Consider the following 12,212-nt stretch of genomic DNA (forward strand, 5'->3'; position numbering starts at 1 on the left):
AAAATCTTCCAACAAACAAAAGCCCAGGACCAGAGGGCTTCACAGGTGAATTCTGTCAAACATTTAGAGAGAGCTAACACCCATCCTTCTCAAACTCTTCCAAAAAATTTCAGAGGCAGGAACACTCCCAAACTCATTCTACAAGGCCACTGTCACCTTGATACCAAAACCAGACAAAGATACTACAAAAAAAATATAATTGCAGACAAATATCACTGATGAATATAGATGCAAAAATCCTCAACAAAATACTAGCAAACAGAATCCAACAACACATTAAAAGGATCATACACCATGATCAAGTGGGATTTATCCCAGGGATGCAAGGATTCTTCAATATATGCGAATCAATCAGTGTGACACACCATATTAACAAATTGAATAATAAAAACCATATGATCATCTCATAGATGCAGAAAAAGCTTTTGACAAAATTCAACACCCACTTATGATAAAAACTCTCTAGAAAGTGGGCATAGAGGGAACCTACCTCAACATAATGAAGGCCATATATGACAAGCCCACAGCAAACATCATTCTCAAAGGTGAAAAACAAAGCATTTCCACTAAGATCAGGAACAAGACAAGGATGTCCACTCTCGCCACTATTATTCAACAGTTTTGGAAGTCCTAGCCATGGCAATCAGAGAAGAAAAAGAAATAAAAGGAATACAAATTGGTAAAGAAGAAGTACAACTGTCACTTTTTGTAGATGACATGATACTATACATAGAGAATCCTAAAGATGTCACCAGAAAACTGCTAGAGCTAATGAATGAATTTAGTAAAGTTGCAGGATACAAAATTAATGCACAGAAATCTCTTGCAGTCCTATACACTAATGATGAAAAATCTGAAAGAGAAATTAAGGAAACACTCCCATTCACCATTGCAACAGAAAGAATAAAATACCTAGGAATAAACCTACCTAAGGAGGTAAAAGACCTGTACTCAGAAAACTATAAGACACTGATGAAAGAAATCAAAGATAACACAAACAGATGGAGAGATATACCATGTTTTTGGATTGGAAGAATCAATATTGTGAAAATGACTATACTACCCAAAGCAATCTACAGATTGATGCAATCCCTATCAAATTACCAATGCCATTTTTTACTGAACTAAAACAAAAAATCTTAAAATTTGTATGGAGACACAAAAGACCCTGAATAGCAAGGGCAATCTTGAGGGAAAAAAACGGAGCTGGAGAAATCCGACTCCCTGACTTTAGACTATACTACAAAGCTACAGCAATCAAGACAATATGGTCCTGACAAAAATAGATCAATGGAACAGGATAGAAAGCCCAGAGATAAACCCACGCACCTATGGTCAACTAATCTATGACAAAGGAGGCAAGGATATACAATGGAGAAAAGACAGTCTCTTCAATAAGTGGTGCTGGGAAAACTGGACAGCTACATATAAAAGAATGAAATTAGAACACTCCCTAACACCATACACAAAAATAAACTCAAAATGGATTAGAGACCTAAATGTAAGACCGGACACTATAAAACTCTTAGAGGAAAACATAGGAAGAACACTCTTTGACATAAATCACAGCAAGATCTTTTTTGATCCACCTCCTAGAGTAATGGAAATAAAAACAAAAATAAACAAATGGGACCGAATGAAACTTAAAAGCTTTTGCACAGGAAGGAAACTATAAACAAGACGAAAAGACAAACCTCACAATGGGAGAAAATATTTGCAAATGAATCAACGGACAAAGGATTAATCTCCAAAATATATAAACAGCTCATGCAGCTCCATGTTAAAAACACAAACAACCCAATCCAAAAATGGGCAGAAGACCTAAATAGACATTTCTCCAAAGAAGACATACAGATGGCAAAGAGGCACATGAAAAGCTGCTCAACATCACTAATTATTAGAGAAATTCAAATCAAGACTACATGAGGTATCACCTCACACAGGTTAGAATGGGCATCATCAGTAAATCTATAAACAACAAATGCTGGAGAGGGTGTGGAGAAAAGGGAACCCTCTTGCACTGTTGGTGGGAATGTAAATTGATACAGCCACTATGGATAACAGTACGGAGGTTCCTTAAAAAACTAAAACTAGAATTACCATATGATCCAGCAATCCTACTACAGGGCATAACCCAGAGAAAACCACAACTCAAAAAGACACATGCACCCCAATGTTCACTGCAGCACTATTTACAATAGTCAGGTTATGGAAGCAACCTAAATTCCCATCAACAGACGAATGGATAAAGAAGCTGTGGCACGTATATACAATGGAATATTACTCAGCCATAAAAAGGAATGAAATTGGGTGATTTATAGAGATGTGGATGGACCTAGAGACTGTCACACAGAGTGAAGTAAGTCAGAAAGAGAAAAACAAATATCATATATATTAACACACATATGTGGAATCTAGAAAAATGGTACAGATGAACCAATTTGCAAGGCAGAAATAGAGACACAGATGTAGAGAACAAACGTATGGACACCAAGGGGGTAAAGTGGGGGAGAGTGGTGGTATTAAAAAATTTTTTAAAGTACTGGAGACAGAGATTTGTATGCCATGTTAATCAATTTGAACTTTATCTTGAAAAACATGGGAAATCATCGAAAAAGTTTAAGCAGGTGGGTGACTTGATCAGCAAAATGTTTCTCAAACTTCACTCATTATAACACCTTCATGATTTTTGCCTTATCTTCATATCACCTGTAGTTAATTTACTTAATGTTGTTTAAAGCCTTTTATTCTTTTACAAACGTATGTCAAGAGGAAACTCATTACCACCTTTGCTTGCCATAATAAATATTCAAAATAAATATATAACTATTAAAGTAGAACAGTGTTCATTTATGTACCAACTTTAAATCATCTCATGCACCACTATGTAAATCTACCACAGTTTTGTGCCAGAGTCTTAAGGTCTGTTTGTTTGTTTTAATATATTTTGGCCGCACCACCCGTGGCTTGCGGGATCTCTGTTCCTGACCAAGGACTGAACCCATGACAGCGGCGAATCTTAACCACTAGGCCACCAGGGAACTCCTGCCGGATTCTTAATGACCGGGTCTTAGATGTCATCTGGAATCTCCTGTTAGAGAACCACTTGTAAGTGTGAAGAAATTCGGACACAGGCCGAGGGCATAAATTTTGTCTATGCTCTGTAATGTCTACAACCAGCCCTTATGAAATTTTAATGTGCATACGAATCACCTCGGGACCTTGTAAAACTCAGATTTTGATCCATTATGTAATCTGAAGACTCTGCATTTCTAACAAACCCCTAAATGACATTAATGTTGGTTTCCCAACCACACAACCTTGCAAGGTACGAGATTATACGTCCCTGAAGGGGAGGGACCGTGCCTTAATCTTTAGTATAGTGTCTGGCACAGGCAACTTATTAGCTAACACTCGTTGAAGACAGCACAGAATTTTCTTCCCACAAAAGCAGTCACGTGACTCTCCATATGCAGGCTTCAGATCAGAAGTCTCTCTAACACACACACCACTACTATTCAAAACATTTTAATTTTTCTAAGACAAAACTATATTTCAGTTTTTATTTTCTACGTAATCTCAGCCTAAAATATAAACTCCATGAGACCAGAGACCTTAGTCGTAAGTATTTCCTAGGTTTCGGTCTCACCTATGTGTTTCCCAGGCCTGGTCTGGGAGTTAGAGCGGCGAATTCATTGGACAAGGGCTCTGTTCCTATGGAGCTAATGAGCTAGTGAGGACCTCACCAAGCAAGAGGCGATCACACCCGGCTTCAAAGCCTATGTCTCTGTAGAAAGGCAGATAGGGAGAAGTCTCCTAAAGCCGCCGGCTTCCACAGTGCAGGAAGTTCTGAAGTTCAGAAGGCTGGAGCCCAGAGGCCGCGGGTGGAATCCAGCGAACCGGGGCTCTTTCATTGGACAGCCCGGATCGGAAGAATCCAAAGTGGAGGGGGGGGTGCGATGGGCTGTCGCAGACGTAGTCAGAAGAGGATTATAGAGCGGATATCCGGGCCAGGAAGAGAACCCCAAAAGCGGCAACTTAAATTATCTTCTGAAAACTGCGTTACGAAATTATGCGTCTTCCTATCCTGCGTCTTGGAGGAGTTGGACTGTTCCAACCTCCTCCAAGGAGCAGTAGAGTGCGGTCGGTCGTATAGAGAGTCCCCTCACGTAGGAGGCGTAGGAAAGAGTGTCGCGGGGCAGTCTGGGCCGCTTCCGCCGCCCGCCGCCATCTTGCTTTACTCTAAGGCGGCCGTGACCGCGGGTCAGAGCAATCTTCAGGCATGAAGCTAATAGCCAGAGCTGGGTCCCTCTCGGTGAGTACAGCTGGCGGCGGGCTTGGGGGAGGGTGGGGGAGCAGATTGTCAACAAGGTCATACGGACCGGAGGTGCCTGGTTTGGGGTCTCGGGGCCTTGGGTTTTGTTCTGCCCTTCAGGTGAATCCTGCCGGCCAAGTGGGCTTCAGGCTGGGTGGTTCGGGCGTTGGAAGGCCAGCTCGTGCTCTGAGCAGAGGAGACTTATTGCCGGAAAATCTGAAGAGAGGGGGAGGGCTTAAGAGCGGAGGTGAAGCGACTCGGGTGGGGACACCTTTGAAGGTCACTGCTGCACTTGGCGTGCAGAAGGAGACCGCGAGATCTGGGACGCAGGAGGCCGGCGTAGGCCTAGTCCCCTATCGCTAACCTATCCACTGCGGCCTCTGCTTCCTGGCGTATCAAGGAGCGTCAGCTTCCCCAATGGTTAAGTGGGCTTATGAGTAAAATCATAAGGAAAAAATAAGCTAATGCCTTTATAGCTTTTTTCACTGTGCCTGGAACTTGATTGTTACTTGATGTCCTGGCTGAATAAAGTGTGCTTTTCTTGATCTCTTGTTAGAGTTTATCCAGGAGGGTTTCTTGGCGTGCCCTCTGGAGCTTCTTAAGGCTCCTCCTTCAAGCCCGAGTGAAACACAGCTGTCGCTTGGGGAAAACTCTAGGGTCAGTGTTATATCAGTGTGAACCGGTGGTTGTCAAGGGGGGACAGTCTCAGTCTCTGAGATTAAAAAAGTTCAGCGAGGCCAGTTTTGCCCCCCAGGGGACAGTTGGCAATGTATCTAGAGACATTTTTGGTTGTAACAGCCTGGGGGGGAGTGCTACTGCTGAACATCCTATGGTGCACAAAGCCACCCACGACAAAGAATTTTCTAGCCCAAAGTGCCAAGAGTACCTGGGTTACTGAGTAACCTAGTAACCTTCTAGAAGGAGGTGCAGAAGACCGGGGATGGAGTTTCCCTGTGCTTAATGTTTAAATAGATAAAATATGAATTATACAAATGGCTGTAATTTAGGCTGTAATTCTCTTACTCTTCTTAGCACCCCTAGACTAACCAGTGATTAATAACCCTTAGAGAGAAGCCCGGTTAGACTGGCAAAAGGCCCCAAAAGCTCTTCCTCCATTGCATCCATCCCCACCTTCCAGTAGAAAAAAGAACTCAAAGATAACAGAGTTGAAGAGGACCAATGTAAACAAATTGCAATAAGCTTGAAAGCAATTGTTGTTTCTACTTATAACACTTATTTTACATAAGAATAAATTTACACATCTTTTGTTATTTAAACAGAATCTTAGTTGTATGGACAATTACTAGGATAATTCTTTGCAACAGATTTGAATGGGACAAATTATACGAAGTACCTAACCAACAAACCAACAAAACCAAACTGTTCAGGCACATTTGAGAGGAGAGCACCTAAATGTACCTTAGCAATGGAACTATGGATTATTTGAACTGCTGTGCCCACAGCAGTTTTTTTACTTTCTGGAAAATCAAAAGCTAGAATCAATAGTAGGGTTAACTATACCACACCCAGGAAATGAAATTGATGATGATAAAGCAAAGCTAATTGGAATTTATAATTTGAAAGCACTAACAACAAATGAAAACTAGGAACCAGCTTATCGATAGTATAGCACTGATGCTGAATGCACAACAGACAGCTGTCCTGGACAACACGGAGTAGAGGCATTGCAGCCTCTGAGTTGGGGGGTCCTTGGGAAACTCTAGCAGCATGTTCATTTGATCCTGGGAGTACCAAGGATTAACTCTCAACATCTCTACTAGTAACCTTAAGATCCTTAGACATAATCAAAATGAATTCTGTGGCATTTTATATCATTTGCCAAAAGAAAAACTGAATAAAGTTATGCATTTTGGATCCATTATCTGACATTTAAGAGGACCCCTTTACCCTTCCAGTGGCTGCATATTATATATACTGAGAATCTACTATGGATGAAGCTATTGTTAATCTCAGGGTATATTAGTCAAAGAAGATAAAACCTTTTGTTGTGTAGTCTTAATGTAGCACAGAAGAGAGTGAAGATACTATGGGAAATATTGGGGGCTGGAGGAAGTTTTCTTTGATATACCTTGTCTTTTTTAAAGATTACTAAACTGATTAAGGAAATGAAGTCATATTGGAAAATAGACTAAAAAGATGAGACTCTTTGGGCAGATAAGGGAAGCAATAATGCTGAAATCTATAAAAGGGTATGAATGTGGCTAGTTCCACACTTTTTCAAAAAATTCCAAAGCATTAGAGCTAGAAAGGACCACTTGAAGTTTTAATAAGTAGTTAAAAGGTAAAAGAAAATACAGTAATTCTTTACATAGTACGAAATGAACATGTTCAACTCAGTATTCTTTCAGGCTCTACAAATCACAAATAACTAGAGATTTAAGAGTGGCATGGATAAACTGGTGGGTAGTAATTTCATAGTAAAGTTAATCAGCTAAATCCTCCTATGGAGTTCTTTTACCACTGAACACCCTCTATTGCTTGGGCCCACTTGGATACAATGCACTATTCTTTTGAGAAATGTGGTAACCTGTCTTTTTTGTGTTTAGAGATTTTATTCCCTCAAAGTTGCTCCCAAAGCTAAAGCCACAACTGCCCCTGCAGGAGCGCCTCCACATCCTCAGGACCTTGAGGTTAGTCCCACTGAGTTGCTCACTGGACATATACGTGCCTTACTGTCCTTGGTAATATAAAGACATTAATCACATCCCTACTTTATTTTAAATACAGTTTACCAAATTACCAAATGGTTTAGTGATTGCTTCTCTCGAAAACTATGCTCCTGCATCAAGAATTGGTTTGTTCGTTAAAGCAGGCAGCAGATATGAGGACTCCAACAATTTAGGAACCTCTCATTTGCTTCGTCTTGCATCCAGTTTGGTAAGCATCTTTACTACCTCAATATGTTTAGAAATCTGTGGCACCTTGGTCCTACAGAAAAGAAAAACTAAAAGCAACATCCCTATATTAGTTTCCTGGAGCTGCCATAACAAATTACTGCAAACAGGGTGGCTTAAACAACAGGAATTTATCCTCTCACAGTTCTAGAGGCTAGAAGTCAAAGTCAGGGTGTCAGTAGAGCCGTGCTCCCTCTAAAGGTTCTAGGAAGAATCTTGCCTTGTCTCTCCTAGCTTCTGGTGGTTGCCAGCAATCCTTGGCATTCCTTGGCTTGCAGCTGCATCATTCCAGTATCTGCCCCTGTTCTCACATGGCCTTCTCTGTGTCTCTGTGTCCAAATATCCCTCTTATTGAATTTTTCCAGTCATATTAGATTTAGGACCCACTCTAATCCAGCATGACCTCATTTTAAATATTTCTATCTGCAAAGGCTATTTCCAAATAAGGTCACATTTGCAGGTTCTGGGTGGACATGAATTTGGGGGACACTTTCAACCCAGTACAGTCCCCTAATACATCATGAAAAACCACAGGATATTTACCATAGAGAAGCATTAAATTAGTGTCCATCCAAATGTTAGTGCTGGACCATAAGAAATCAGTAAAAAACAAAATTTTTAATTTTAAAAAAGAAGGGCCAGAAACGGAAAGAAAATTGCTGTTTCTCATATGCAAATCTCTTTCAGAATAAATGGATGAATACAGTAAGCTCGTATTTGATAATGGAATTTTTGCCTAAATGTACTTTGTATAAAAATCTATAATTGTGCTTTTTGGTCAACTTTGTTTTATAATTCTAAACTAAAAAGGATTGACTATTCGGTTAATGTTCCTTTTGAATTTAATGACAATTAGACTTTAGATTTTGACATAAAGTGATGTTTGGCAAGCTTGGCATTAAAAAACTACTAAAAACAATTGTTTTTTCATTTCTAAGACTACAAAAGGAGCTTCATCTTTCAAGATAACCCGTGGAATTGAAGCAGTTGGTGGCAAATTAAGGTTTGTTAAAAATATGTAATCGGAAATAGTGAAAACACCAGAAGATAATCAATTGTCAAGGAACTTTTCTCTGTTATTGAGGTGGTTAACAATTTCTTAAGGCACAAGAAGGAAAAGACTGATGAATTTGACTGCATAAAATGTAAAACATCTTTATGCCTTAAAGTAAAAATTTAAGTACTAGGAATAGATATTTGCAACATATGTAACATGGAGAGGATTATTTGGAAAAATAAAGAACTACAAATTAGGAAAAAACAGCCAAAGAGTAAATGGACAGACAGAGGAGAGGAACAGGCTGTTCCCAGAAGAGGAAGCCAGAAACAATGATCTTTACTTATAATCAACAGTGTAATACCATTTTATACTGCTGGTGGGAGTATAAATTGATACATCTACATAGGAAAGAATCAAGGAATATCTATTAATATTGAAAATGAGCATATTCTACAACCTAACAGTTTTTAATCCACATGCACAAAGGGATTCTTTATTGTTATTGAGACCAGAAACAATCTAAATGCCTATCTTTAAAGAGATGGATAAGTGAAGTATAATATAATAATATGCTGGGACTACTACACAGCAGTTAAGGAATGAACTCAATCTGTTTCAGCATAGCAGACTTAAAAATGTTTTGTGGAAAAACAAGTTTCAAGATTTTTTTAAGGTATGAGGTTTTTAACAAAATAATATGTAATGCCTATGATTATGTTTGTCTCTAGAGTGGGAGAAGGTGTGAGAGTTAGCCTGGGAATGGTACAAAGAGATCTTCAACTTTAAAGTTGCCCTTTTTTTTTAAGTTGTGGTAAAATATACTTAACGTAAAATTTACCATCTTTTATTGTATAGTTCTATGGCAATAAGTGCTGTTAAGCAACCATCACCACCACCCATGTCTAGAATGTTTTCATCTTCCCCAACTGAAGCTCTGTAGCTATTAAACACTAACTCCCCATCCCCCTCTTCCCCCGGCCCCAGGCAACCACCATTCTCTGTTCTCTTTCTATGATTTTGACTACTCTGGGTACCTCGTATCAGTGGAATCATACAGTATTTGTTGTCCTTTTATGACTGACTTACTTCACTTAGCAAAATGCCCTCAAGGTTTATCCATGTGTAACATGTCAGGATTTTCTTCCTTTTTTTTAAGGTTGAAATATTTGCGGTTTTCTTAAGATTTTTAAAAATATTTTTAAAATTTAGTTGAGTGTATTTTTGTTATACTATTATTTATACTTTATGTACTTCAAAATAATTTTTTCCAAAAGAATTGGTTGATTGAACGAAGATATAAGGGAAAGCTTGTTCTTCTGATTTAGATAATTCACTGTAATTTATTTTTGACTCAGTGTGATTTCAACAAGGGAAAACATGGCTTATACTGTGGAATGCCTGCGGGATGATGTGTAAGTACCTTTGTGTGTTTAGAACATCTGCTTTTAAAGAAATACTAAGCTACTCAGTTGTAGTCTTTTTTTTAATGTGGCATTATGACCTCTGATGTTGGTTTCGGATTGTTATTCACAAACTGCCTAAAGTTTAATAATGAGAGCAGTACAGTTATGTAGGTTTTAAATTTTTGACTGGTAACTCTTATCTTCTTGTCTTCTGTAGTGATATTCTAATGGAGTTCCTGCTCAATGTCACCACAGCACCAGAATTTCGTCGCTGGGAGGTAGCTGCCCTTCAGTCTCAGCTAAGGATTGACAAAGCTGTGGCTTTTCAGAATCCACAGGCTCGTAAGTACACTTTCAGATTATATTCCGTTGTTTCTAAGATACTGGGTTTTTGAGAAGATCAGTTTGTAGAAGAATAAAATTGCTATTGAAATTCTTTTTCTCCTTGGGTTTGAAAATACCCTCTCCAAAAATTTGTCCACTTTTTAAAACATATTGTTCATTTCTAAACATTTGTATTGTTATTTTTCATCTTTGATAGCAAGTAAATTGACTATAGAATCCTAGGCCTTTTGCCTGTGTCGTCCCCCTCCCCCCATCTCCGCACCCATCCACCCTACCGCCCACCCCACCCCACCCCTGGTGTTTTTTCAGTGGTTGTTTTGCTTACACTAAATGTGGCAGCAGTTTATTGTTGCTGCTGCTGCTATTATTGTTTAGCCAACTCACTTTTATTGTGTCTTTCCAAAGTAATCAACTTAATTTAAAAAAAAAACTTTTTTGTATTCATATTTGTGTTTATATAATGTTCAGTTATCTAATCCTGACAAGCACATCTGGCAAAACAAATCTTTAAAAAAAAGCACCACTGATTCCCAGAAGTCATAGTGCTTCTGGTAGGAGCGGAAGTGTGCAGGTAGACCACTGAAGTGTAAGCAGGTGACCAGCTGCAGTGGCTCAGAATGGGATGGACTTCTCAGATGCAGACCTGTCAAGAGGGTCTCCTGTCAAGTGTCTGGAACATAATGTGTGCTTGGTTCCTGTTAGCTCATATTATTTCATGGAGATAACTTTGTTACTCCAGACCTCTACCAAAGAAATAGATAGAATGGTAAAATTGTACAAAAGATGATTTCAGTGTCCAGAGTAGCTTTCTTCCCCACTGGTAGCAGTGAGGCTCCAGCCCTTATCCTTTCTGCCTGGACAATTATTATAGTCTCCTGGCTTGTGTCTCTGCCCCCATGTGTACATCTTCCACCAATGGCAATGTACATCTTACATTGTCATTACAGTGATCCGTCTGACATGAAAATCCTTTAAAGGCAAACTCTTTAACTTAGCATATATGGTAACTCTGATGCTCTGGCCCCTGCCTCCCTCCCTTGTTTCTTGCTCTCTTTTCCTCCTAGCTGCAATTCCCCTTTGAATCAGACTGTTGTCATACTTTATGCCTTTATCTGTGTCCTCTGCCTGAAATGCTGTTCCCAGATCATTCACCTGGGAAACACCTACTCATTCTGTAAGACTTATCCCAGATTTTACTTTTATTACTCCTTTCCAATTCCCACAGCCCTTCCCTAGTGCCCCTGCTGCACTTTTGATATACTACTAACATCACACCTATAATACTTTATTTTACAGTTTTTCCCCCTCAACATTTTGAGGGCACACATGTGTCTTACTGGTTTCTGTATTTCCAGCACAGTGCCTGGCATGGAGGGATGCCCAAATAATAAGCAAATAAAAGAGACATACCTCAAGCAAAGGCACTGAACCAGGAAAATAGGAACAGTGCCAGGGAGGTGTACAATTTGGCAGTAGCATTTGACCCCTGTAAGCTAGTAATATGACCTAACACTGATAATTTCATATCTCCTCTTACCCTGACGACTCCCTTGTTACCTCAAGAGGGAATCTAGAAGTAAGCAAAATTCAAATTAGATGACTTAATCAAGGTCACACGGCAAATCAGTGGCAGAACTGTAATTAGATTCAGACTTCTGAATCTAAAACCCATGTATGGTTTCCAGATGATACCAGGTCGATTAAAGTTAGAGAAGAGTTTAGGTGGACTCTGACATTTAGAAGCTGCTATCATAGAAACTCTTATTTTTCTCAGCACATTCAAGTGGCAGAATTTTAACAGTTGTTAGAGGTTAAATGAAATTATATTTTCAGTCCTCTTAATACTTGAATTCAGTGACCAAAGTTGTATAGTTTAGTTGCTTTCTAGGCTCTAAATGTCATGTTGTCTTTATTTAAATCACACTTCTGTAACTGCTTCTTTACTTATTTTACAGACGTCATTGAAAATTTGCATGCTGCAGCTTACCGAAATGCCTTGGCTAATTCCTTATATTGTCCTGATTATAGGATTGGAAAAGTGACACCAGATGAGGTACTGATAAAACACATTACATTTTTTTTTAATTTTTAAATTTTATTTATTTATTTTATACAGCAGGTTCTTATTAGTCATCAGTTTTATACACATCAGTGTATAAAATATATGTCAATCCCAATCGCTCAATTCAGCGCACCCCCCCCCCACGGCTTTCCCCCCTTGGTGTCCATATGTT

General features: G+C 39.2%; 1 protein-coding gene across 1 annotated transcript in view; it reads left to right on the forward strand.

Moving 5' to 3' along the window:
* The first annotated feature begins 4,207 nt into the window (after positions 1-4,207).
* UQCRC2 (ubiquinol-cytochrome c reductase core protein 2) overlaps positions 4,208-12,212 on the forward strand; it is a 31,070-nt gene continuing 23,065 nt past the window's right edge. The window contains exons 1-7 of the mRNA XM_024123463.3: positions 4,208-4,315; positions 6,883-6,966; positions 7,064-7,213; positions 8,169-8,233; positions 9,586-9,642; positions 9,851-9,975; positions 11,934-12,031. Of these exons, the coding sequence (XP_023979231.1) occupies positions 4,283-4,315; positions 6,883-6,966; positions 7,064-7,213; positions 8,169-8,233; positions 9,586-9,642; positions 9,851-9,975; positions 11,934-12,031 (612 nt within the window). The 5' untranslated portion in view covers positions 4,208-4,282. The remainder of the gene's footprint in view (positions 4,316-6,882; positions 6,967-7,063; positions 7,214-8,168; positions 8,234-9,585; positions 9,643-9,850; positions 9,976-11,933; positions 12,032-12,212) is intronic.

Source organism: Physeter macrocephalus, chromosome 14 (genome assembly GCF_002837175.3).
Source record: "Physeter macrocephalus isolate SW-GA chromosome 14, ASM283717v5, whole genome shotgun sequence".
Classification (NCBI taxonomy): Eukaryota; Metazoa; Chordata; class Mammalia; order Artiodactyla; family Physeteridae; genus Physeter; species Physeter macrocephalus.